Source organism: Micromys minutus, assembly GCF_963924665.1.
Source record: "Micromys minutus genome assembly, chromosome: 18".
NCBI classification, from domain to species: domain Eukaryota; kingdom Metazoa; phylum Chordata; class Mammalia; order Rodentia; family Muridae; genus Micromys; species Micromys minutus.
This window is the reverse complement of record NC_137953.1, coordinates 47,015,889-47,042,695: the sequence shown is the minus strand read 5'-3', so window position 1 is coordinate 47,042,695 and position 26,807 is coordinate 47,015,889. Positions and strand designations below refer to the sequence as shown.

Genomic DNA, 26,807 nt, shown 5'->3' with positions numbered 1-26,807 from the left:
GATAATGAGGGTTAAATGCTAAGACTGATTTTGACAAATTTACTCATCATGCTACCTGACATGTTCCAAATGCATGTAAACTTCATCCCTTGTGAATTGCTAACATGTATATTATTTTATGGCTGTAATAAAGCTTTTCTTATATCTTTGAGTAGAAGAATGAATATCTAAGTTAATATGTTCTGAACGTCTGAGATGAGGCTTTAGAATATATGCGTACAATGAATTCAACTCCTCTTTGTGGTTGTACAGATGCTGTTGACTGAGTACTTGGATATGAAGAACACACGTACCGCATCAGAGCCATCAGCTCAACTAAGCTATGCCAGTACTGGACGAGAGTTTGCAGCCTTTTTTGCCAAGAAGAAACCACAAAGGCCAAAGAATTCTCTTTTCAAGTATGTATCCCAGTATGGAGAGCTAGCATGCTGTGATGGGCCAGCTCTGAGGGTGTGGGAGCCTTCTACCCCATCCACAGCCACACACTGAGCAGCTGAGAGTGCCTTGGAACGAGTTATAGCACATGAGCGTATTTTATTCTGTATACTGTTGCCTTCTGTCAGGTAAAGTGGCTGTTTTGGAATGGCTATCGCGCTATCTATAACTCTGAGTACATTTTTAAAGCTTGCTTCCCAGAGTTTTATACAAAAATCAAGCAAAGTGAAGCTTCCCTGGCATTTTTGGGTAATTTTATATGAAATTAAAGGAAATGAAACATGTAATCTTTGAAGATGCCCCGAGTGCCAAAAATACCCTTTGTTTTAATAAGGAAATAATTCAAAAGCTTTTATTTTTTTTAAATAACCATCATAGTGAAGTCTCCCAAGCCATGTGCTCAGAATGTGCATTTCGTGACGAGAGTTAATAGTTTGTAAGTTAAGTCTGATGTGAGCAACACTGACAGCTGGTGCTGATGGAATGCTTTCATGTACAGACTTTGTGCACATGGTGAGCTTACCAACGTGATTCCAATCAAGCAGTCTAATTTGGTATTAACCAGATTTTAGCAACTGTAAGCAGCAGGACCTGACCATTATTTCTTACTAAGTACTATAAATACAAAGGTCCTCATAAAAACTGACATGTAAGAAGAATTAAGTAAATTACGTAAAGTGATAGAGTCAGCAAGTGGTAGTGAGGATCCAGGCAAGGAGAGAAAAGCCTCTCACCCTGGACTCTAACTCATGTCTCCAGCTGGTTGAGTGGAAAACCTTAACACAACCGACAAATCAGAGTAGCCTGCAGTTTCTTTTCCCAGAGATGCTCAAACACAGACATCAAAAGGAACGCAAGAGCTGCACTTGTCGAGGGTTCGTAAGTTCATGGTCTTTGAGATTAGCAATATCCATATTCTGTTTCATCATCTAATTTAAATGATCTTCATAAGCCATCATACACTTACTTACAAAGAGCAAAAAAAATAAAAGAAATAAGCACATTTAGAGTTTGCTTAATCTTTGAACTTGATTATAAATTATATTTTTGCAGCAGTATAACTTCAAAAGCAACAAGAACATGTATGTGTATGTACACACACACACACATGCACACTTCAGTGCTGCTCTCTCTGCAGGCTTGTACTCCTGTTTTGTGAGCATATCCCTTTCTTCTGTCACTCAGTTTCTCTTTTTCCTTCCCTCCCCAGTTCTTCCTCCTTTAAAAGTTATACTTACCCTTTGCCCTATGTATCAGTTCTTTCTGTGATAAATACTAAGACTAAAAACATATTGGGGAAGAAGGGGCTTGTTTGGCTTAGGTTTCCAGATTAGATCATTATTGAGGACCTCAGGGCTTGAATTGAAGCAGGAACTGTGTATGGAGGATCAGGATTTTGCTCCTCCCTCTGGGCTTCTCAGCCAACTTTTTAATACAGTGCTGGTCAACTTGCCTAGGGATGGTGACACCCACCCTGGGCTGGACCCTTCTACACCAATTAGCACTTAAAACTTATGGCCATCTGATCAAGGCCGGTCTTTCTTGATGTTCTCTTTCTCTAGGTTTGTGTCATGTTGACACAAGGACTAATCAATATAAGCAATATAACCTTCTAAACTCCTACAGAAAGCAAGCTTCAGGGTTTTCACATGCCATGCTCTCAGCTGTCACTTTCTTCAGCCCAGACTATGGACACTTGCGCAGTCATTCAGTGTCGGCCAACTTGTGGGATTGGAGTAGAGGGATGGGGAAGGCCCTAATTGTTAGAAATGAAAAACGTGAAATAATTCCTCCTACATTTATTATTATTGGGTGGAAATATTATCTCAGAATTGGACATGTTAACAGATCTGCTCACTTTTAACTTTGCTCCACTGTTAATGTACTATGCAGGCTTGAGTAGGTCTCATGTCTGAGCTTGTCTTTCTGGCTTTAGCTACCAAATAAGGAGGTAAGTCTAAAGAATCTCACATGCCTATTTTTCTATAAAATTATCTCAGTGTAAGACTTGTTGCAAACATAAAGAGAATTCATGAATAGCAAACCTATCAAGTCATAAAGGACTCAGATTGTGGAGAACTGTAATGCTTCTATCGAATCTGTGAAGTTTTTTTTTACCCTCTTTAATTGCCCTTAGCCAAGGTTAATTGTGTTTAAGTTCTCTCTTATTGTACATTTACTTCTTTATTCTTTGCTTGAGAGTTTGTTTTTTCCTTTGCGATCTCTGATCAATAGCTGTCAGCAGGCTTTTTGGAGGTCACTGGCTTCTTTTCTGCACTTGACTGGCAGGTGGCACTTTTGAAGTACTGCACACTTTGCCTTGCTTCCGGCTCTTTGTGCCTCTTAGTACTTGGTAGGGTGCAGAGAGCGGATCAAGTAACTGAAGTATTTCCTTCACAGGCTGATACTCATCTTGGTATTCATCCTCCTTGTCAAGGACTGGATAAAAGGGACATGATTAAGAAAATGATGCTCCTTTTTAGTTGCTGGCAGTCACTGAGTCCACGGACTCCGTTGCTTTCTCCCTATGTTGTTGACCCTTTAAAGGCAAAATTCTTCGGAGGATTCCTTCTTTTGTCAGCTTCTTATCGTGGCTTTGAAAAATCTCAGATATGAAATGGAATCTGTTACTCATCAAAGGATTTGCTATTTCATATAGTCATAATTTCATGTGGCTTCACTTATACCTGTAAGCTTTTCTTTATGACGGATTTATTTTGTGTTCCTAGTTTTAGCTTTTGAGACCCATTCTTTACCACAGGTCTGTTTCCTATGTTTCTGACCTTTGTAAACAGTTCCTGGAGAATACTTAAATGGTGCTATATGGCAGGCTAAAAACTAGCAGCCATTTGGAAAGAGTCTTTTTAGAACATTTAGATAGAGACCAATGATGCCTTGCCCCCCCCCCCTTTTTTTTTGGTATCACTGGTCTTTTCTAGAATCCTCCCTATGCTAATCTTTCACTTCAGCAATTCAGGAACAACCATTATGTCTTCGAAGGCTGTTGTTAGTCAGTGGTGCGTTTTAATTTGGGTAATAGCATAATTAGAATGACTTTGCAGGATACACTTGTGGATGTAGATGTATTCATGCTCTGAGATGATGACGACAGTGGTGATGATGATCTGAAAGTAACTGGAAGTGGTGAAGGGCAGAATTATTCTAGGTTAAATGGGTGTTGAGGAAAAGATACAAATGCTCCTGCCTAAGAACACTAGCAGGACTTTTATTTGGGCAGCAGTCTCTGGGCCTTTTAAGGTATAGCCAAAATGTCATAATTGTTATACACCAGGGAATGTCACACAGATCGGAATGGATAGAAGTTTTGGGGAGCATAGAGATGGATGGCCCTATGTGACTTAACCATGTGGTACTGCGTGCTGCATTTTAGGTTTGAATCATCCTCCCATGCTATCAGTATGAGCGCCTATCTTCGAGAGCAGAGGAGGGAGCTCTACAGTCGGAGTGGAGAACTTCAAGGTAAGGGATTGGACTTCTCTAGAAACGTCAGTGTTCTGGAGGATAGTCTGCAATGTGTATAGCATGTGAGTTTATGTTCAGCATTCACAAAGTTCCTTTTAGACAATGAATTCTAATGCATTAGCAGTCCTTTCCCATCATTCCTTTATCATTCCCATCATCTGTAGTCAAGCTTCTAAAGCCAATACTAAAACTAAGGAATGCTTTGCCATTGAGGTGGACATTCTAAGCAGATGTGTTGAAGCCAGACTGAGCCCAGAAATATTTAAATAAAATACTAGTCCTGTGTTGGCCACAGTGGTTGTCCTTTTGTTTATTACTTTGAAGTCTTCTGGACTGTAGCAGGTGGAAAAGGGGAGACTCAGCCTCTGTCATGAAAAGAGTTCAAAGATGCTTCTAGATAGTGTGGTTTAAACTTGTAAATTTTTACACAGGATACTTGGAACCTGTTTGTGGTTACTGGCAATAAATACTTTGAAAATAAATTATAATATAGATAAAATAAGATTTGAGCCAACAACATTACCTTTTGTGACTCTGGAAATCAGTCAGGTGGTTTCTCAGAAAATTGGACATAGTGCTACCTGAGGGCCCAGCTATACCACTCATGTCATAGCTTAAATACTTTAATAGGGCAACTGCTGCTATAGTATTTATATTATATCAGTCATTATAAAATAAAGATGACTTCAAGTAGCAAGAGTGAATGTTTAAAGTTATGTGTAGATTCTGTATTATTTTATGTAAGAAATTTGAACATATTTGAGTATTACTATCCATGGGGGATGAACATGCAGATACAGACATCTCAACAACAGCATGGGGACATACATATTAATAACTTGGTAGATCTCATGTGTAGATTTGCTAGAGGAGTTTAGAGAACAGAGTGATTATTTTAGAACTCTGGACTTAGAAAGAGATGGATTTGAATGCTTTTTACAATCCTTTAAGCACTGGGCTGTTTTGATTCTTTTTCTGTGACTGGTCTACACAGTTTCTTCATTGGTCAGACTCATCATAGTTCTTCCTTAGAATACTATGTGGTAACTAGCCAGCTGTTCTTGGTTTTAAGACTGTTTCCTAATCATCCCATTTCTACCTTTATTAACACCTTATTAATAGTATTTTTTTTCAAAAATCTTTGCTGTGCTCTCTCATACAGTAATTTTCTCAAAGAGCATACTGGCCAGAAGTAAAAGGCTTGCAATGTGTTCTGTGAGCATTAGGATGGAATTGCATCATAACATTTGTTTATTTACTATTATGGTGTTGTACATCCTGATCTAGGGTAGAAATGACCCCCTTTTATCAGGCATAGAGTGGAGAACAATGCTGGCCCCAGCTCTAGAAGATGGCTGCTTCCTAGGAGACCAGGGTGGGGTGGATAAAGGGGGTACACTGAAACGTGGAATGGGGTGCAGTATTAGTGATATGGGTTTGTAGGGTTGGGGTCCTGTGTGAGGTGTCCCTTTGGGACACACCCGGTTATTGAGGGTTAGTGGAGCATGTTTCCTATAGTCTTGTTTCGTTTGGTTTGGCAGTTTTGCATGTATGTGTGTATTTACTTACTACTTTAAATTTGCCCCTATAATTTTTCTGCATCTGCCTTATATTAAATCCTTTTAACACTTACAAGACTCTCTTCTAAAGTTAATTCTGATTATTTCATTCTTAAAAAAAAAGAAGAAATATTTCAAAGGGCAGTTATGAGTGACCCTATAATTGAGTATTAATTATGGAATGTGAGTATGATCTCTGTCCTCAGCAGTCTTTTCTACATGATCCCTGCACCATAGCAGAAATGCTCACGTAGATGTAATCAGTGCGGCAGTAGTGTCCCTGTACACTGTCACTCAGGTCCACATTATTTGTGACTAGTGCCACATGCTGTTTCTGAGACAGTAAGAATAGTGAGAGCTCCACGGTAGAGCCTTGTGGACTTTGCATTGTCCCCTGCGCTCCATGATCTTTTGAGAGACAGCATAGCTGGCCATTCAGATTAGCCAGTTCTGAGCCTATCATGCCCACATCCACAATCTAGCTCTCACTGCTAGATGAACAGCCACAGGTAAGTTAGTTTTTCTCTTTGCTTTCACTTTTCTTTCTTTTTTTTTTTTTCTTAATGGTGATCCTGTGAAGATACTGTGAGAATTTGGCTTTAATTTGTGCATAAGGCAGTATTTAGTGCATTGTTAATGGTCTGTTGTCCTTTTCTGCTGTAATGTTCTTTCTGGTACTGTGACTCTGAATCAGCCTCTCTCTCCATCTCTTTCTCTGACTGTCTCTCTGCATCTCTTCATCTCAGTATATGTCTCTGTCTCTCTCTCTCTCTCACACACACATGCATGCATGTGAGAGAGAGAAAGAGAGAGAGAGAGAAACAAAGAGAGAGACAGAGAGAGAGACAGAGAGACACAGAGAGAAACAGGACTGGGAATCAGTTTTTTCCTCTGCCCTCTCTGCCCTCATTTTTATGCGATGCCTACCCTGACTTCCTAGGTGAAATTATTAAGCATTCATTCTAGTGAGCTCCCTTGCTTTCCTCTCCATTTCGTTTCAGACACACATACACTCTTTGGTTTTGCCCATGCTATTCTCTGTTTTACTGTCCTGCGTTTCTTTCCTGTTCTCTTCCTGGAGAGTGTCCCATAGTGCACCATGGGCTATCCGTTGTTTACCCGACAGAGTTTATGACAAAGATTGCTTCTTACAGTGTTAGGGGAAATGCACCCTAAACAGGCTCCCTGTAAGAGAATAAGTTAAGATTGCTTAGGTGTGAGATAGGATAGAGATTGCCTTAGTGGGAGCAAGAGCCCCAAGGTGTAGCAGCTAACATCTTTCAGGTAGATTTATATGCCTTTGCACGTTTAAAGAGGAAGGGCCATGCACAATTTTTTGTCCTCTGTAATTTTCTTACATATAAGCATTTTTACATAGAAAAGTTGTTCCTGAGTTGCCAACCCCAGGAGGGAACTGCTGTACATAAGTGGGGAGGGTAAGCAAGTTACAAGATTGGAATGGAAAAGTCACTATAATCTAACTTTTCCTTCTTCAACGCATTCACTGAAATACTGCACTGTCTACCAGAAGTCTGTGGAACTGTGTGTTCAACATGATTTCAGGAATGTCTTTGCTTACAAGGGAGGAGAGGTTGTTAGCAAATGTGTTATGTTCATAATAGCCATTAAAAGGTACTGACACCTCATGTGCTTGGGGTGGCAGTGTATCAGCTGACTAACTTTTGTGAAGGTTTCAGGGTGTTTGGTTCAGGAGCAAGTTTCTCTGATGAGTGCTTTTAACATTTAAGAGTGGGGGGAAGAAATCACACCTATTCTCTATTTGAAAATGGTGGTTTCTTTTCAGTTATTTATTACTATGACTGTTCCAAGGACCACATCTCACTCTTGAAAAGGCCTAATTGAGTAGTTCATCCAGATCCTAAGAGTCTGGCCAAGATTCCTGGTCTCTTCTTTTCAGGCCACATGGTGCAGGCTTCTCCTCCCAGTGGTTTGGTTCATGGGGTCAGCTTCTCCTTCTGTTGCTGGGGTACAGAAAGAAATCCATCATAGTGGCCATCAAAGGGACATTAAAAACTCAAGCTTTAGAAAGTTAATGTGCTTGCCTACATGCAATTTATTATGCAATTAAAAATGTTGCATAGTCTACCAGTGCACTAGAGGGAAATGAATTTAAAAATGGGATTTTTTTTTTTTTTTTTTTTTTTTTTTTTTTGGGTATTATCAGCCCATCTCAATTGGCTCTTACTGGTACGATACAGATGGTTCATTATATAGCCTGCCGTTGGCAGTCAGGATTGAGGAGGTGGGGGTGCCGCTTCAAAGTGTGTGGGATAACAGGTGGAAATCTAACTTGTGTGTGCATCTATTAATCACTGGATTCCTGTTGTTCTGAGCCTCTCTACTGCATCATTGTATTGCTTAGACAGCATTGTTGTAGGTAAAGATGATTTTTAGTTTTAATGAACATTTAGCTTAATTTAAATATGGCTTCTCTGTTTTAATGTGTAAATGTACGGAATAATATAATTGGTGTGCACATTCACTTGGGAGAGTTGAGAAAATCAAAATACTGCTACTCATGAGCATACAGCTCTTAGTTTAAATGCTTCAACTGTGCCTCAGTTTCCTGACATAAGAAAAAAGCTCTTGAATTCTGGCTGCTTAAGCAGGTGTTAGTACTATTGAGGTAGAAGTTTATACCGTGGGAGAAGTTAGACTGACTATTGGTTTAAAGTCAAGCAGTGCACTGAGGAAAGATTGCTTCTGCCTTATGACTCCCTAAGCTCTCAGCTCTAGTCCATTGAGCTGTCACCCTCCAGGTCACAGTGCCATCCGTGGTGGCAGACATCCGTGGTCTCTCTACCGCTCTGCATGCTTTTGTGAGGATTCATACATGTTCTCTCAGTGCTTGGTCCTGGGCCTCTACTCTGCTCACTCTAGGACTCTCCCCAGTTACCATCAGTCCAGACAAGGCTTTGCCTAGTGCCTAGGAACAGTAGGAAATGGGTCTATGTTTCCCAACCAGATTGCATTACTGTTTCCTGATCCTGCCTCTGCCCCTCACCCTGTAAGTGTTTCCACACAATATTAAAACATTTCTGTCTTAATACTCTTCATTGGGATGCCTTGTTTTCTTGTTAGCTTGTTAATCTATACTCCTTTTACCAAAAATACAAATCATATTGTTTATTGTTGCCATGGAGCTGCCCAGATATAAATGTTATCGAGAATAAAGTTAGGAATAAATCAGGTTCTTTAAAATATAGGATGAGGACTTGTGACATGGAACATGTATTTAGCATACACAGCATGTACAATTGTGTGTGTGTGCGTGTATGCTCTTAGTCTTCTGCCTACAGATATGTACACATTATAATGATGAAAGTATTTTTCTATTTCCTGGTTTGTATGAGTACATAGACCTATTTGAGAAATTCTAATAATGGGCTTAATAAATCAGAATTAAAATTCTGTGATTTATCTTCCTTCAGTTTTTAAGATAATAAGACTCATTTATGGGTAGATTTTATTAATGGCCATCAATTTAGGCAGAAATGCATTTCTGTTTTGATTAGTTTTTTCCCATCTTGGGGCTCTTTAGCTTTCTGTATGTACTCATGGGTCTTACCTTTGGAGTATCAGCTTTATTCCTATCTGTCAATTTAATGAGTGGCATTTCGATAGCCCCGGCAGTAAAAGACTCTGAGCTCCAGCTACAGATGAGCAGCTCTGCTGCACATAGTAAATATGAATGACCTGGCATCAGGGGAAACTGGACTCTTTGGTTAACCCAAACTTACTAATTTTTTCCTTCTGAGGGATTTTTAATGACTGGAATTGTGAATATACAATGACAGTGTATGTAATTAATGTCCTTGTAGGAGCTTTGCCTTCAGCTAGGACAACATTTGATATACATTAACCATGGGGTGGTGATCCTTTTCACCAAAGGGTTTATGATGGCAGTCTTTGAAGCTGCAAACTGCTCTGTAGCGCGGAGCATTTAACAAGGTATCATTGATGTGCACATTTTCAGGAACATTTGAGATGGAGTGAGGCTTGGTATTTAGTGAAGTGATTGTATACTCACACTGCACATTTGTTCTACGCTCTCAAACACAAGCGACTGTAGAACTTCATATCCTGAAATTTGATTAGGAAATTCTTCGTACTCTTTTAAATTTTACTTAATGGCTTTGTTAATAACTAACAATATGCAGAGTCCATGAAAGACGTTCTTTTTTGAAAATTACATATAATTATTTCAAAATAACTTTAATCTTTTATATTATCTCTTATGTTTTAGCTGTTAATATACTGTAAAAGTGTATTCCCTTTGTTTCTTTATATCCTTGCTTATACAAAGAATGATCTTAACTTACTTATGGCAAGATTTGTCAAATAATGAACTTATAATAGAGTTTGTATGAACGTTAATTTCTTCATCTGTTTCTAAGAAGTAGTATGTTATTAGTAGACTTTTTTCATGTTGTGGACAGACTTAAGGCACGAAAGAAATCATTTAGGAAATTAAAACTTTTAATTCTAAATTTTGATTAGTTTTACCTAATGTGTTACCCTGTTTATGTAATAGAAAAATTTATTTTATTTAATGATGTTTGACAGTTTTGAATTTAATTTACAAAATTAATGATAGTTTTTTTTTTTTTTTTTTTTTTTTTTTTTTAAGATTCTGGGTTTATATGGTTGCCTAGTTACACTGGATGGGTTGGGGATGGGGTACACTGTTATTTGAATCATGTATAAAAGACTGAACTTTACAAGAATATGAATCTAGAAGGTAAAAGACAGCTGAGTGAGAATTTTGGTTTCTTTAAAAACACAGAAATACTGTAAGAATGTATTATTTATTTATATACATTCCAAATGCTGGCCCCATCCCCATCCACCCCCTTAGATTCCCTCCTCCTTTCCCTTCTCCTCTGAGAGGGTGTGGCCCTCTGAATATTCCCCCACCCTGGTCCATCAAGTCTCTGCTGGATTAGGCACATTCTCTCCACTGAAGCCAGATAAGGCAGCCATGAAGACTGGGCTGCTCATCTGCTACATGTGTGCCGGGGTCCTCAGTCTATCATGTGTGTGTGTGTTTTGGCTGCTGGCTCTGAGAGCTTCCAGTGGTCCAGGCCAGTTGATTCTGTTGGTCTTCCTGTGAGGTTCCTATCCCCCTCAGGGCCTTCAGTTTTTCCTCCAACGTTTCCATAAAGGTCCCTGGCCTCTGTTCAATGTTTGGCCTGGGTATCTGCATCTCTTTCAGTCAGCTGCTAGGTACAGTTTCAGTGGGCAGTTACACTAGGCTCTGGTATGCAATCATAATGGAGTATCATTAATAATGTCATAGGATGGGTTTCAAGTTTGGCTGGTTATTGTTGGGCCATTCCTTCATCTTTTTTCCTGCATTTCTTTTATATAGGACAAATATTGGGTCTAAAGTTTTATGGGTGGGTTGGTGTCCTTATCCTTCTGCTGGGGGTCCTGCCTGGCTACAGGAGGTGGTTTCTAGTTTCATGCCCATACTGTTAGGCATCTTATCTAAGGTCACCCATATTGACTCCTGGGAGCCCTCCGCCATCCCAGGTCATGGGAATTTCTACAGATTCCCCCCTACTCTGGCACTCTTACAGCTGCAGATTTCCATTCGGCACCCCTTATCCACTCACCTCCACCCCCAACATCCCCCTGCCCCCCGCCACCCAGTTACCTCCCATTTGCTCATGACTATTTTTTTTCTCCTTCTAAGTGTGATTTAACCATTCTCGATTGTGGCTTCCTTCTTGTTTAACTCCATTGGGTTTGGGGGTATTTCATGGGTATTCTGTACTTTGTGTTTTAATCCTAGGTGTAGGTTATGGGGTTGCTTCAAATTGTCTACAGCAGCTGACTATAATTTGCCTCTGGCTCTAGCAGGGGTATTTTTATGCCAGTGGCACATGGCTTCTGTGATTGCATGGTGTTCAGAATTCTGGGGAGTTTTCAGAGGGTACCTAAATGTTAGGCTCCTTAGAGGTTTGTGGGCTGAAAGTTGGTGGTAGAATGCTGTCTGTATGCAATCATGCATGAAGAAAACATAAGGACTACACGAAGAGGTTAGATATCCTGATGACAAGATCAAATTTGTTCCAAGGAACTGACACCCCTAATCAGCCAGAAACAGTCTAAGGATGCTGTTGCCCCCTTTCCTATTCCTGACGGTATGTGGGTATTTGTTTCTCTCACTCCACCCTCTGTCCTTCTTTCTCTCCACCTAGCATTAGGGGGAAGAAGAGGATAGGAGAAGTGGGGAAACATAGGAAGAACCCACAAAGTAGCCAACAGCCTGGCAACAGTCATCAAAAAGTGATGTGGAAATCCTGCCTTGCTATAAGAACTTTGGTCACTATTAACAGCCTTGCTTTAACAACCCATTGCATTCAGTTACTCACTGAATTACTAGACACGCGGAGCTGGTAATGTGTCCAAGTTTAAAAGCCATATGTACATTTATACTATACTTTAGTGACTATTTTTAAAGCAATTATATAAAAAATAATAGATTCTAATGTGGTCTTGCATGATGCCTTTTTAAAAGAAGATGAAAACAACTATTCCAATCTATTTTTCTTAGGTATTATTTTAGGTTTGGCATGGGTTTATTTATCAAACCCACACTGGCTTTGAGATGTGGGTTGTGGCCGCTCCGCTTCCTTCTGGTTGGGATAATAGGTGTGCACCATCTCATGCCTGGCTTCATCTTCCTAAACTTAAGTTGTTCATTTTATGCACCTCATAGTGAGTTGCATAGTTTTAGAAAACAGAGAAGACCATAATTACTCTGGCAGATAATGACACAGTATTTACTAGGATTTCACGAGGATGATCAATGGCCAGCTTATAGTTGTCGCATAGGACACAACACTCAGGACCACTTCACATTTCCAGTTTCTATAAGGGAGAAGTTACCTCATGGAACATATTAACAGAATTCAAAAGAAATTGATACCAAATCAGGTAGTATCGAGTCTAGAAAATAAAATTGTACAGTTTAGTCTCAACAGGGTTTCAGAGCTCACTGGCCCACCAGTTCTGTTGGTGCTAGGTTGAACAGTCCTCTGAGTATGAAGTGATTATGATTGTAGGAAAGATGGAAAAGAAGACTCTGAGACAAGAGTTATACATTGGGAAGGCTGTCCAGGGAATACTCTGGCAGCCTCAAGTGTAATTCAAATAGGCTTTATATATTTTACAGCATCATGGGAAACAAAGTCAGAAGCTAGCAGAGACAATGGCTGACATATATTGAAGGTCTGTACCCTATCTGGAAGCCTCCCTGTTCTTTCTGTCAAGGTTAACAGAACATTAAACCCCTTTGCTTGAGCTGCAAGTGTATTTCATCTTATCTTCCCATGCGTCAGTAGGCCAGGATATCTGCCAGTAGGCCCTGTCTGTCTTGACTCTGCCTGACAAGCAGGCCTTCACAGAAGCAGGCTCAATGGCTCCTGGCAACTGGCTAGTGCTTCTCGGGACTACCTTAGGTCTAGCACACTTGTCGTTATGTGTAGGCTCTTACCTCTCCTGCCCTTTGCCTTTTTTTATTGTCAGCCTTTATAGACATTCAGAAGCAGATAACTCTCCACACAACAGAAAGATGAATCAAGAAAGGTGTTGTGATAATTGATTATCCATGTGGAAAAAGAGAACATAAAATTGAATCCGTTCATTGTACCATTTAGAAAAATAAGATTTTAATGGATTGAGATCTCAGATATGAAAGGTAAAATGTATTGAGAAGACTGTTCATAGCAGCACTTTTCAAATTGGAAGAACCTAGAAATGGCTCTTATGTTCATAAACACAGAATTGTTATATAAAGAACAGAAGATTTATACAGTGTTGTGTAGTGGTTAATGTGAATGAACTATTATTATACAGCGACACCATTATACTCAACCACATAAGAAAACCCATTCCCTGTCTCTGCCTCTCTGTCTTCTCTGTCTGTCTGTCTTTGTCCTCGCACAAATACAGTAGATATAAATGAATTTAGGGAAATGAAGAACACATTATTTAGGTAGCTATCTGTTAGTAGCGTGTGCAGAAGCTAAGCTGAGGAGGTGCACACAAACTAGGGAATACTCTCCTCTGGAGCGTAGAGGCTCTAATAATAGCTGCACTGTCTTTATTATTATTATTTTATAAATCATGCAAATGTCACAGATACTGTTTTATATGTTATATGTCTCATGTAAAGTACAGAATGAGCAAGTAATTAAAAGGTGTACTTTAAGGCCATAATATAACACCATATATCTAGTTTGATGTTTCTTTTTTTTTTTTTTTTTATAGTACGGAATAGAGTTTATTCAGGTCATGGGAGAGTTAAGAGGGTGGTAGAGGCAGAGAGAGAGAAGTAGATGAGTAGAGGCAGGCCATGAGCACATGGGAGAGAGGGGGGAAGGGAAATGGGAGAGCAAGGCTGCAAGAGCACAAGGGCAGGAGAGGCCAAGAGAGAGAGGAGGGGTCAAGCAGCCCTTTTATAGTGTCAGGTCACTGGGGTGGAGCATACCTGGCCACTGCTGGGTAATTGAGGGGTGGGGCATACCTGGTTGTTGCTAAGCAACTGAGGGGTGGGGTTTACAGAATCCCAACATTCCCCCATTTTTGTTTAATTAAAAAAGAAAAATTAGAGGCGATGGTGGACCAGGAATTGGGTCGTTGTGATCTCTTAACTGCTTCATGCTTGTTTGGGGCGATGTTTTTAGAGAGTCCAGAAAAGTGGGGGTAGGGTTGTTTGTCCAGTCTTAAGAGTTGGCTGTTTCCTTGTTGTCCAGGGTCTGTGGAACCATCTGAGGATAGGTCAGAAGTAACAGGTCCAGTTGAAGCATCTGTGTCTGTGAGAGAAGGCTGAAGTATCTGTAGGTTGCTTCTCTGGAGCTGTTCTAGATGTAATAAGCACCCGGACTTGACAAGATGCTGGAACAAACATATGTATACATTATAGGTAGAGATTAAGTACATTTGGTTTGGAAGAAAGATTTTTCAGGAGCAGTCCTAATGCTGCCATTCCTCCCCTTTTCTCATTATAAAAGGAGAAAAAACGGGAGGGGGAGGCTGATGGTGAAAGGGGAATAGGGGCGTCGAGTCTCATTGGCTACTTCCTGCTGTCTTGGGGCGTTGTAAGGGGGTGTATCTGGCTTTCACCATCGGGATCCACCTGGCAGATGTTCACATCAGGCTCCTCTATGGACAGTGGCTGGTAATCCTGTAACAGGAACTAATTAATAGTTTGATTAGAAATTTTTTGTCGTTGAAGTAGACAGAAGATTGATAAGGTTCGGAGCAAATTACTATAATGTGTCCCGGATATTTTAAAACAACTTGCCATGCCATGAAGAGGGATAGGGGAAAGGTGTGGAGTCATGGCAAAGTCAGAGTCAGGGCAGCTGAATGTTGATAGTACTTACAGGGGGGACTCTGGCTGGTTTTTTACAGTAGAGGTTACCAACAACTTCTGTCTCCCACCTGGGATCTCATGGATCTTGTATGTGATAAAAGAGCTGCAGGCATTTCGAGAATCACCTTAAAAGGGTCCTGGTAGGGTCTAGTAATTGGATTACAACAGAAGAGTGTTTATAACAGACTCGGGGGTCTACCGTAGAAGCTGGTAAAGGAAACATGTTTGTGTTAGTAGGTTGACTGGATAGAAGAAGCAGAGGGGTTGCTAGCGAGCTTGGGTTCAGGCAAATGGGGGGGAGCAAAGGAAATAGAGGCTCCCAACTTAGCTAGATCTCTTCTCTAATAAAGGGACAGGACATGTTGGCACTAAACTACCAAAAGGAATGACTGAGAGGTACACCCCTAAAAATGTAAGGGAGTGCTGGAATCTGGTGAGGAAGGTAAGGTGTCTTCTTACCAGACAATAGGAAAATGAGAGGGAGAAGTAGGTCCCCAAAACTCCGTCAGAACCGAGTAAGTGGCCCCAGTGTCCAAAGGGAAGGAGATGGGCTGCTCACATACCATGATAGCTCCCCGTGGCTCCCTGTTCGTGATGGCAGTGGTCAGGTCAAGGGAGCCTGGGCCTCTTCAGTTGTCCGTAGCCAAGCCTAGAAGGCTGGAGGGTTATTTGGGCGTGATGTCCCTCTGTCTTGCGTGACACAGGGAAATCGACAGCCCAATGTTCTTCTGAATCATACTTAGGACATGGCTCCTTGGCTTGTGAGGGCTGGAGTGAGCTATCACCCAATGACCTATTGACCACATCTGTAGCAGGGGCCCGGTGATGTAGCAGTGGCTGGGGCTGGTCGGGAAGCCTTTGCCAACATATGGTATTTGTGAGCCTTTTTACCTTTCCCATGGTACACTTTAAAGGCCAGCACCAAGACTTCTGCCTGTGGAGTTAGGGGTCCCCTCTCAAGCTTTTAAGCTAGTCTCTTATGTTGGGGTAGTTCTGGGAAAAGAAATAGGTCATTAGAAGTTGTTTACCTTTTGGGTTTTTAGGGTCTAAGTTAGTGTCTATCTGTTTAATGGATCTCGTCTGCATGCATTTTTTCTGCTCCCAAACTCGCTGGCTTTCCTCAGGAAGTAAATTATTAGTGAGTCTCATAGTAAAGCATAGAACATCAGACTATAAGATTGCGGCGCAGAAGAAGACAGAAAGGGAGGAAAGGGGCACCGGCAGTGGTGCTGGAGGCCGGGTGGTGTGTCCATGTCCACATGTGAGTCTGGCTGTAGAGGGGAGTTTAGAAAAGCTTAGAATGACATGAGTAGAAGCTGAGGTAGAGGTTTGGATTTTGCGGCGATGGCTCGTTGGCTGGATCGAGAGCTGTGGTGTCATCTGCCTTATTGCCTCATTGCTAAAAGGAGGTGGGTGGGGTTACAAGAACACAGAGAAGGATTAGAGCGGAGATAGATAAATGCCTGTACACAGGGAACCTCTTTCCATTTACCAGATCTTTGGCAGTATGAGTGAAGGTCTCATAAAATTAATGAGTCTAGGGTGCCATTTTGAGTCATTATCTCGTGGATACTGAGTCCAAACATTGTTGTAGAGGTGTACCAATTTAGATGTCTTTAGCTGAGGTATCAGTTTTAGAGATTTGGAATTTTCCAGGGGACATCCCAGTGGGGAGCCTGGTGACCCATTTTGAGACATTGAGTTGCCCATTTGGAAGGTACAGGGAGGGGGCTACGGAGCCATCCAATCCAGTGTCCCAGTGGATGAAACTCTGTAGAAAAGTTTCGCCTATGCGCAGGGGTCGCGAGTCCTCACTAGGACTCCTGGTGGCTTCTCCAGATCCCGGATCTGGCAGAGAGTGCCCTTGCCAGGCCTGGACTTCGGCTGAGTGAACCGGCTGCTAAGAGCCCTGGGGGAAGGGATAAAGAGTGAAGGGTACTCCCGACGGGACCTTCTCAATGGTCAATGTCTGTCTCAAAACTGTGGCTATAGAGAAGTAACCCTCTTTGCCCGCAAAGGCTGACCAGGCCTTTTTGGGAAATCCGGGATTCTCTCCGCCAACTGGAGTGACAATCCCTACCAATTTGCCGATGTTTGTGCGGGAATCTTAGCCATGATCTGGTATCAGGAAAAGTGAAATTATGTGGTGTGTGGCTGATCTATCTCAGCGGCCCACGTGGCGGGAGCTATTGGCACACGTGGCGGAGCAGTGGCCAGCAAGTGTCTAGAGCTTCAGTAATGGCGACAGCTCACTTGCTGGAAGTCTGTGAGTTGGGCAGCTGTGGCATGGGACGGCGGCGGCAGGGAGAAGGTCACTGCAGCAGTGAGTGGAACGAGAAACAGTACGGGAACTCCAGGCAGTGGCGTCGGTTAAGAGGAATAGGCAACCGCAGTGCCAGCCATGCAGCCAAGGCTATGCCGAGCCTGATGGGGTGGGCCGGGGTGGTCGGCCAGGAATGGTCACGAGAAAATCTAGGTCCCTGTGCAAGTTTGGCTTAACTATCTCAGTAAAGCAAGAAAAATTTTAGATGTACATTTGAAATCCACATTTGAAATCCAGAGGAATCCCACACTTTTAGAATAGGTAGTGAGCTTTAGGCAGATGTACTTATCTGGGTGGAGTCTTATTTGGTCTATTGGAGGTAGATCTGATTGGGTTTCCTATAGCTTATAAGTTTATAAGAGATAACAACATGAGTTAACAACATAAACATTTTTAAGATGAGCCTTTATGGAGCAGAAGGAGCAAGAATTGTATGTAGTGGAAAAGGAAGTTTAACAAGAGGAAACATGAAGCATTAATGGAACCAGAGCTTACTTAAGAAAGTAACCATATATCTGAGCTACTTGTTAGAAAATAGAAATCTGTTTTTTTTTTTTTTTTTTTTTTTTTTTAGTTGTTAAACTGCAGTTACCTTAGCTGTCAATGTAGTCAGAAATCTGGCTTAGAATAAATAAAACTTTAATCTAGCAAGCAGAATAAGATTGAAAGTAATAAAGGGAAACAAAACATGCAGGAGACAGGCACTATTGCACACAGGTGAGAAAGTGCAGTTGGGGCACTGGAGGCACTCACATACAGGGAGGGGGTTTGGTGCTGTGGCAGCAGGGCAAGGCTAGCTGTTCCAGCCGGGGGGGGGGGGGGGGGGGGGGGGGGGGGGGGGGGGGCTGGCCACCCCGCCCCTCGGTGGGCGGGGAGTACCTGTGCTGCCGCCAAGGCAGGGGCCACGGCAGGGGACCACGTGTGTGATCTGCTAGGCAGGAGGCTGCTTACTAGGAGGCCTGCTTTCATGGTTTCCCTAGGGACTGCCAGCAGGGCCAGGGTCCCTGCAGAAACCCAATAGCCACCCTTCTGCTCGCTGCCCCTAGGGAGCGGCCGGAGCCTGGGGCACTAGGCCCACAGCACATCAGCCTGCTCTGAAGCTCCTGAGGGAGCTGTGTCCCTGGCTGCTGCTCCTTTCAGGAAGCCCACCTACTGGTAGGCTCTACTAGCTCCGGATTCCTGCCGCAGGCCCAAGCAACCAAGGCTGAACCTTCCGCAGGACAGGATACCTGCTCACTGGGTCCCAGTGGACAAAGAGTCTGGGACAGAGACCAGGATGGAGAAAGCACATGTGGGATGGGAACAGCTAGGTCTAGCAAACAGTCTCAAGCAGAGGCTAGGAGCAGGGCCAGACCTTCACACAGAACAGATAGCTAGGGAGGGAGTGCAGTTTATTGGTTTCTGATCACTGTAACTTAAGCTAAAGCATCCCAGGAAATAGGGACAAAGGCGGCGAAAACAATCCCTTGGCTGAGGGTAGGTATAGCTGCCATGGGGGCGCAAAACTCGGAGGCTGTGCTCCATGGAGGTGGCCCATGGGTGAGAGTCAGCAATGGGGTTAAAGGGGAGGCGGTGCTCCAGAATGAGATCCAGGCCTGGCCTGGGTCTAGTAAAAAGAGGAGGGGAGTCCCAAGGGAAAAAGTCCTAGAATGAAGGTCAGTAAAAGCATACTGTCCTCAGGGGTAGTTCAGGAACACTTCCCTGGGACCTAGTGGATGCTTACTCTGACCGATGTGGGGAGGGAGCTTACCGGGTCTTGAGCTAGTGAGCGTCGGGATGCGAACCTATATTTTCTTGAGGTGCTGGCACCAATCCAAGGTTGTTAAAAGTCACAGAATGAAAGGAAAGAGAGATTTGGTCATGAGGAAATCTAACATCCTCACAAGGGGCACCAATGTAAGGAAAAGATGACGGGGCACCAATGAAAGGAAAAGACACAGGGCACCAATATTGTGAAAGGATAACGATCTGAGTCACAGCACCAATGTTAGGGGAAGGATGAAGAGAGTGGGGGGCATATGGCCCATGGAGGTGCGGCGAGGCCTGAGGGCAAGGGAGATGCCTCTGAGGGGTCCATGTTGGGAATCCCTTCCCTGAGGGACCAGCCACACAACAGTATAGTACGGAATAGAGTTTATTCAGGTCATGGGAGAGTTAAGAGGGTGGTAGAGGCAGAGGGAGAGAAGTAGATGAGTAGAGGCAGGCTATGAGCACGTGGGAGAGAGGGAGGAAGGGAAATGGGAGAGTAAGGCTGCAAGAGCACAAGGGCAGGAGAGGCCAAGAGCTAGTTTGATGTTTCTATGTAGAAATCCAGAGCAGATCTGGACTTTCCTGACAGTAGGGCTTTTTTTTTTTTTTTTTTTTTTTTTTTTTTTTTTTTTTTTTTGGCCTGCCCTATCCCAGTGAAACCTCATTACCCCCTCTGTACCCCCAAATCTCTGACTTCCTCATGAGCTCTTGGCTAAGTTAACTAGTGTCAGGTTCCCTTCCCTCATAGCTCCACTATGTAGTGGATTTTCTTTACCCGTGTATTCATTGATCCTGTACAACTTCTTGATGTGTTTACTTGTGCTAGGTGCTTCACTGAGCAGGGTACAGTAATGTGTGCAGCCAGTTTTATAAAGAGATATTGTACAGCTCTGCTGTGCTTTACATCACTGTCCTCCTGTGTGTGTGTGAAAGAGACCGTTAGTAACCCTGAATTTTACATAATATTGGGGTTACATAGTCTATAAGGATTTTAAACATTGCCTGCAGCTAGCCACAGTTCTTGCCAGTAGGGTGTGAGAAAAACAAGTATGTGTTACTTCAGGTCACACATGTAAGAGAAGAAACAGTGTATCTTCCTCCTCGAGCCCAAGTATGTGAAGAGATTCTTTTATTGGAATGTAGTGAGGAGTTTCTTAGATAATGCAGATGAGGCCATAGAATAGAGACATAGAGCTAAGAAATAGAAGGAGCTCAGGGCTCTTGCCCCCTGCAGTGCCACACCTCTGTGATCACAGCTACCATCCCACTCCAGAAAGGGTAAGATCTCTGTTAAATCTCTCATTTGGTTATTTTAGCATTACCTACTGTCCTTAGGCTCTAGGTTCTATCTCCAAAAAGTAACCACAGTATTGGGACACACTGGATGGAGTTGTATGTTAGCATATGCAAATGCTAGAAAAGGCATTTTAGTTGCTGGGCACAGCATGAGTAAATCCATGAAAGGGTGCTAGAGGGGAAGCTCTTCCCTCCTAACCCAAACAGAGTCTTTTTTATTAATTAGGGCTCCATTTGTACTGAGTGTTTATACTCATTCTGTTTTGTTACTGTGGGAAGCACATGATGCAGTTGCCACTGCTTATCCTGACATTCCAGAGAGTAACATTTCTGTAGAGGTGATGATAGGAACATGAAGGTCATTAACACAGCACAAATGCTAAATGTTATCACATACTGAATTTTCTGAATATTGTTGAAGTTTTATATTTGTACAACTTTATAAAGAACCATATAGGGAAAGTAATGCTTATATATGTAGCTATTATAGTGTGATCTACTTGTGTATGTTTGATGAGGCTGGGCAGGACATACTGGGAGGAGCCATATCATGAAGAATCAGCCTAACCTCATTCTAAAAGCACCTTGATTTAAAAATAGAATGTTCAGTTATGTTGCAAATTGTCCTCGCAGCTTGGAACTATACAGAGTTCCCAGAATTCTTCATGCTCATATCTGATTTCCAGTTTGTGATTGTGGTGTGAATGAAAATATGCATCAAGTTTCTTTTGGCTTCTCCACAAATCTAAACTCAAAAATCCATATTATAGTAATATATGATAGCATGTATGAATGCTACATGAATATTGTAATAGTCATAATATAGGATGTTCATTCCTAGAATTGTGATGACATCTACTGAATTGCAGCCAGTTCATTTGCATATTCATGCCCACTTAGCTCAAAGAAGTCCCTGTTTGTTTGCACATTAATGTCTGGTTTCTGCATCAGTTAACTAATTTACATATCCCTGTTCAGTTGGTTAGTGATGTTCATGTGTGGAACTCTGGTGCAGCTCTGTGCTTTGAGTGGCTTGGGGAATGTTCTGGCTTAATGGAGGAGCACCTTTTTCTCATTATACTTTTACTTCATAGACCAGTTGTTTTACATTTTTGAGCTCTAGATTGCTTACATATTTGTAATATGATATGAGAAACACTTACCTGCCAATTTCTAGGGTTTATAAATGTTGCCACATTCACAGTAATGAGGTAGCATTAACATTTCTAGATCAGCTCTATTCTGGACTATCTCTGGTGGGCTCCTTGTGCAGCTCCTGTGTAAGAAGGGGCAGTAGGTGCTGTAGAAGGCACAGCTAGTAAGTCATATAACTTCCTTTGCAGCACACAGGAGAAAAGAGAATATTTTCTTGGAAAGTCATAGAAGATATTACAAAGGAACAAATGTATCCCTAAGCTTGGATGTGAGTTACTATCTGACCAAGGGAGTTTAACTGACCAAATATAGTTCATCAGCTGCACTCTGGAGAGGCTATCCCTGAGTCCACAGATGTGGGGACTGCCCTGCACTTGTAGGCATTTTATTTTGGTCAAAGTGAATGTATGGGAAATATTGGACCTAAGGATAGAAAAAATGAGTAGATCTTTAAAGCCTGTATAATATAACATAAAGGTTGTATTTTCTCCTATGGGTGATAAGACTCCAAGAAGTAGAATGATATAGTCAACTTTTCATATTAGAAAAGTGCTCTGATGTCTGTGTGGAGACTGAGGTGAGCACAGAGAAAGCAGTGATGGGAATGAGATAGATTCCTAGAAGACTATGCTGGACCTCCTGCAGAAGCCGATTTGAAAATGCAGTCAGTTGCATGTGAAGTTCTTTGTTGTATTGAGAACAGATGTAAAACTATTTCTGTGAACCTTGTTCATCTAGAAAGTTAAATGTTTTGGACTCCAAATCATTTGTTTGTAATTTAAATAAGCATTGTAGGACTAGTCAGAAGTCTAGAATATGATTTCTGAATCAGGCTTACTTCATGATTAATGTTTAAATTATCTCTTCTCTATGTTGCTTTTTTTCTATAAAATAAAATCAGGGCTAAAAAGGAACAATTTGAAAACTTTTTTTAAAAGAACAAAAAAATTTTCAGAAAGGTTGTATGCATATTCATCATTTTCTCACAAAAGGATCCATCTTTTTGGAATGGTTGGATGGATGGATGGATGGATGGATGGATGGATGGATGGATGGATAGATACAGACTTAGACATATAGAAAAGATAGAGGAATTGAGCTCATTTAACCATGAGGAGAGAGTAACCCCATGATGTGTAAACTGGAGACCCAGGAAAGAAAGACAGTGGTGAAATTTCATTTTAAACTGTAGGCCCCAGACTGGAGTGATGGAGGAGTAGCTAAGGTCCTGGAGGTGGTGAGGACTGCAGTGCCCGAGACCGTGGGCGGGAAGGCATGGGCATCCCAGAGCGAGCAGGAATGCTGCCTTGACCCCTTTTCTCACTGTTCTCATATGGCCCTCCATGGATTTGATGCTGCCTTGTTTAGAAAGGGATTCTTTTCCTAGTCTAGGGTTCACATTGTAATTTCTTACAAAACTGCTCTCATAAACATTCCCAGAAATAATGCTTTAGTAGCTGTCTTCTTGAGTATTGTTGTACTTTAAGGTTATCACTGAGGCAGTTGTGTTTATGGCTAACCTGGGATGGAAACTTGGGCTTTGCTTGAGGGGCAAGCAAAATGGGCATCATTCCTTATACGCTTACAAGCATGGCTGCTGAAGGAGGACTGATAGAAACAACTGATGGGACAATCCTCCCACCCTCCTTACACCTCTCATTAAGCACTAAACAGTTGTAATAGTAGATGTACTGTCTTAACCAATGTTTAGCGTCTGAATTAGTGCATGACTTCAATCAGGCCTAAAACTAATTTGATAAACTCAGTAGATACAGTGTCTGTAAAAAAAAATGAATTTGGTATAATATCCATGGAATTAAAACATCATTTTGCTCATGTAAGTCAGCATGGTTCTTTTTATTTTTTTTCCTTTTTATTTTTAGGACATTTAAAAAAATGTAAATATATTTCCCAAGGGGAAATCTTAGTTTATTTTAAGTATTTATGCTTTCTGTGTTTTAGATGGTTTTTGAGTAGGCTCAAATTATATTTGCCACAGTTTATACTTTGTGCTAAATAATTGCTGCAAATTTTTATAATAATTCAAAAGATATTTTATCTCTAGTAAGCATACCATTTATAAGACAAATGCCCTTCTTTTAACATTTCTTTGTTGCCATTGTTATCATTTTATTATATTTCATATTTTATTGAGTCAAACGTTCTCACAGTAAAGTGTGTGAAGTGTGAGAGAGGGATCTCTCCTGCCTCCTCTTGGCAGCTCAGCCCCTGCTGTCTGCACATTGCTCTCTTCCTGTTGCTGTCACTTCACTTGCCCTTTGCTTCCCTTGCAGTAAAATCATGGTACTCGGTGTTTGCTTAGCAGCTGCTCTGTGGATTTATGTGCTGTTGTGTACATTGTTTTGTATCGTTACTGAGCATTCCGTTGTGTGCCTGTAGGAGCACCCATTCTCATTTCTGTCGTCTTCCATTCCTCCCACTCAGAGCTTCAGGTTATTCTGCTATGGAGAGCTTTATGCGTGGTGTTTATTTCTCTTGGGCACCTTCAGGGGTAGCAGTGCTGCGTCATGAGGTCGGCATTGTTTAGATTTAAAAAATGCTAACAAGTCAGATAAATAGACATTTATCAGACATTGTATGCAAATTCCAATCCTACATTTTCAGTGCCTGGTGATTTCAGTTATGGTGGGCATGTTTCCTTACTGACATGATTTCCTTTTGGAAGGAGGAGGGTACAGCGGAACTTTAATGATGGTATGTATTCAAGAGAGTAGGGAGGGCTCCCTAGGCCCTCATGGTATTATGGGGTCTGGGATGGAAATTGTGATAGAGATGCTCCGTGTTGGGGGCCGAGTTGGGACGGGACACCTCAGCAACTGAGGCCCTCTCTCTTGCTCTCAGTGTCCTTGCTGAGGGTGTGGGGTGGCTCAGGATTTCTTATTCCTTAGAGGCCATGTAGGCCATGAGGTCCACCACCCTGTTGCTGTAGCCGTATTCATTGTCTTACCAGGAAATGAGCTTCACAAAGTTGTCATTGAGAGCAATGCCAGTGGGAGTTGCTGTTGAAGTTGTAAGAGACAACCTGGTCCCCAGTGTAGCCCAGGATGCCCTTTAGTGGGCCTTCATCTGCTTGCTTCACCACCTTGTCAATTTCATCATACTGGGCAGGTTTCTCTGGGTTGCATGTCAGATCCACAACAGATACATTGGGGGTAGGAACATGGAAGTCCATACCAGTGAGCTCTCTGTTCAGCTCTGGGATGACCTTGCCCACAGCCTTGGCAGCACCAGTGGATGCTGGAATGATGTTGGTGGCTGCTCCACAGCCATCATTCCACAGCTTTCCAGAGGGGCCATTCACAGTCTTCTGAGTTACAGTGATGTCATGGACTGTGGTCATGAGCTCTTCCGTGATGCCAAAGTTGTCATGATGACCTTAGCCAGGCATGTGTGGGGGCAGGGTGGTGAGGCAAGCAGTTTGGTGGTGCAGGATGTATTGCTGACAATCTTGAGTGAGTTTCCATATTTCTCATGGTTCACACCCATTACAGGAGACCTTAGAGCCTGCCTCTCCATGTCACATTTACTCCAACAAGTTCATTGCCATTCCAACATGACCAAGCCTCCTAACAGTTCCACCCTCAGCGGCCAAGCATACAAACATCTGAGTCTGTCGGTACCATTCCTATCCATACCACTATGGCACCTAACAATGAGTGTGTCTAATCCTAATTATTCATGGCTTTTGCTTGCCAGTGCTCCCAAACCTGCTCTTTTGTCTACTTTCATTAAATAGCACTCACTCCTCACTGGCTGTTGAGCCTGGAAGTCAACGTGAAGGAACATCTTGACTCTTCTTCCCTTTCCCTTCCCTGAACTTATCAGCAGGTCCTGATGATGCCTCATAGTGGTTTTACAAATCCAGATTTTGAGACTTTCTGTTCTTGGGCTGGTCTTTGCAGTTATAATGAAGTCCTCTGGCTAGTTGGGAGGATTCCCTGTGCTTTCTCTGTCAGTTTATGGTCTTATAACATGCTGCTTCCTAGCTTAAGATCAATGAGAAAGAAGTGCTTTAAGTGAATAACCTTCACCCTCAGATAAATGAGTCTATCCTGGATACTGCTACTATATCATAGGTGAGTCTGACTTGTTTGAGTATCTTCACAAGAATACCCACCAGATCTTCTCAGTGAAAGTTTAGACATATCTGAGCCAATGCATTTATATTTCACTGACCAAGTCCACTTGTGATGCTAATTGTCAAATCTATTTCCAATAATCTTTGTGCCGAGAGGAGAGAGGATAGTAGCTGTGAATCCAAAAGGCTGTTGTACAGAAATGCTCAGTGTCCTGTGAAGTTGAATACTTGGGACTCTAGGGATGTTGTCTGAGTGCTGCTCTCACTTGTCAGATAAACAACAACAAAAAAACTAAGAAAACAAAACAAACAAACAAACAAAAAAACCCCAAACTTTCTCTTTTGATAAGTATGGGATTTAAGTTATAAATTCCAAAGAATGAGGTACCGCATCTTAGTGCTCTTGCTACATCAGGATGTTGCTGCCTCTTAGAAGTTAGACTGGTGCTTATGAACATCAGCTTTTAGCACTTTGAATGGACTCTTTTCATTTAGACTTTCATTCATGTTTGTCTACTATGTACATGACTTCTCCCCTCCATTCTACATCTATTCCTGTGTCTTTGGCCTCAGTTCTTCTCAAATTCATGATCTGTTAAGATCTCCTCTTTCCATGTCTCTGTCTCTCTTTCTCTCTTTCACACACATGCACACACGCACGCACACATGCACACACATACATACCACCCCCATTACTAAGTGTAGTTAATACTGCCATTACATATATGTTTTAGGGCTGGACAGTTAGGATTGGGGGATATATCATGGGCCCTGCTCTTAGAGAATATTAATTCTTCCTCCCTCTGCAGCTATTGACTGCCTGAAGCTAGTCACCAGAGGTTGGGGCCTTGTGAAATTTTCCTCCATCTACATTGGCATGTGAACTGGTATGGTCTGGTGCAGACAGGCATATTGTTTTGAGTTTATGGGTATACTGTTCCTGTCATATCTAACAGACGCTTGCAGCTGTCATCCTGGTTCTTTAACTCTTACAATCTTTGTGGCCCTCTTCTCCTTGGTTTCCTGAGTCTTAGAAGTAGGGGTTGATTTCTGCCCGTCTGGGGTTCCAGCCTGTACACTTATTCTCTCCATGTTGACCAATTGTAGATCTCTGCAGTAATGTCTCTGAGCTGCAAGAAAAAGCTACTTTGTTGAAGAGTGAGGGCTGTACATTCTCAGAAAGTGGGCACTGTTGCCTGTTTGTATTTCTTTTTAATTACATGTCCATGTGTGGTTGTGTGTGAGTGCTGGTTTCTCGGGAAGCCAGAGATGGTGTTGGATCCCGTTCACCCAGAGGTA

At 42.1% G+C, this 26,807-nt stretch overlaps 1 protein-coding gene across 1 annotated transcript in view; it reads left to right on the top strand.

The window, feature by feature from the left end:
- Positions 1 to 26,807, top strand: part of EXOC4 (exocyst complex component 4) — a 715,182-nt gene that overhangs the window by 190,324 nt on the left and 498,051 nt on the right. Inside the window, exons 8-9 of the mRNA XM_080931809.1 lie at positions 253 to 398; positions 3,827 to 3,915. Of these exons, the coding sequence (XP_080787935.1) occupies positions 253 to 398; positions 3,827 to 3,915 (235 nt within the window). The remainder of the gene's footprint in view (positions 1 to 252; positions 399 to 3,826; positions 3,916 to 26,807) is intronic.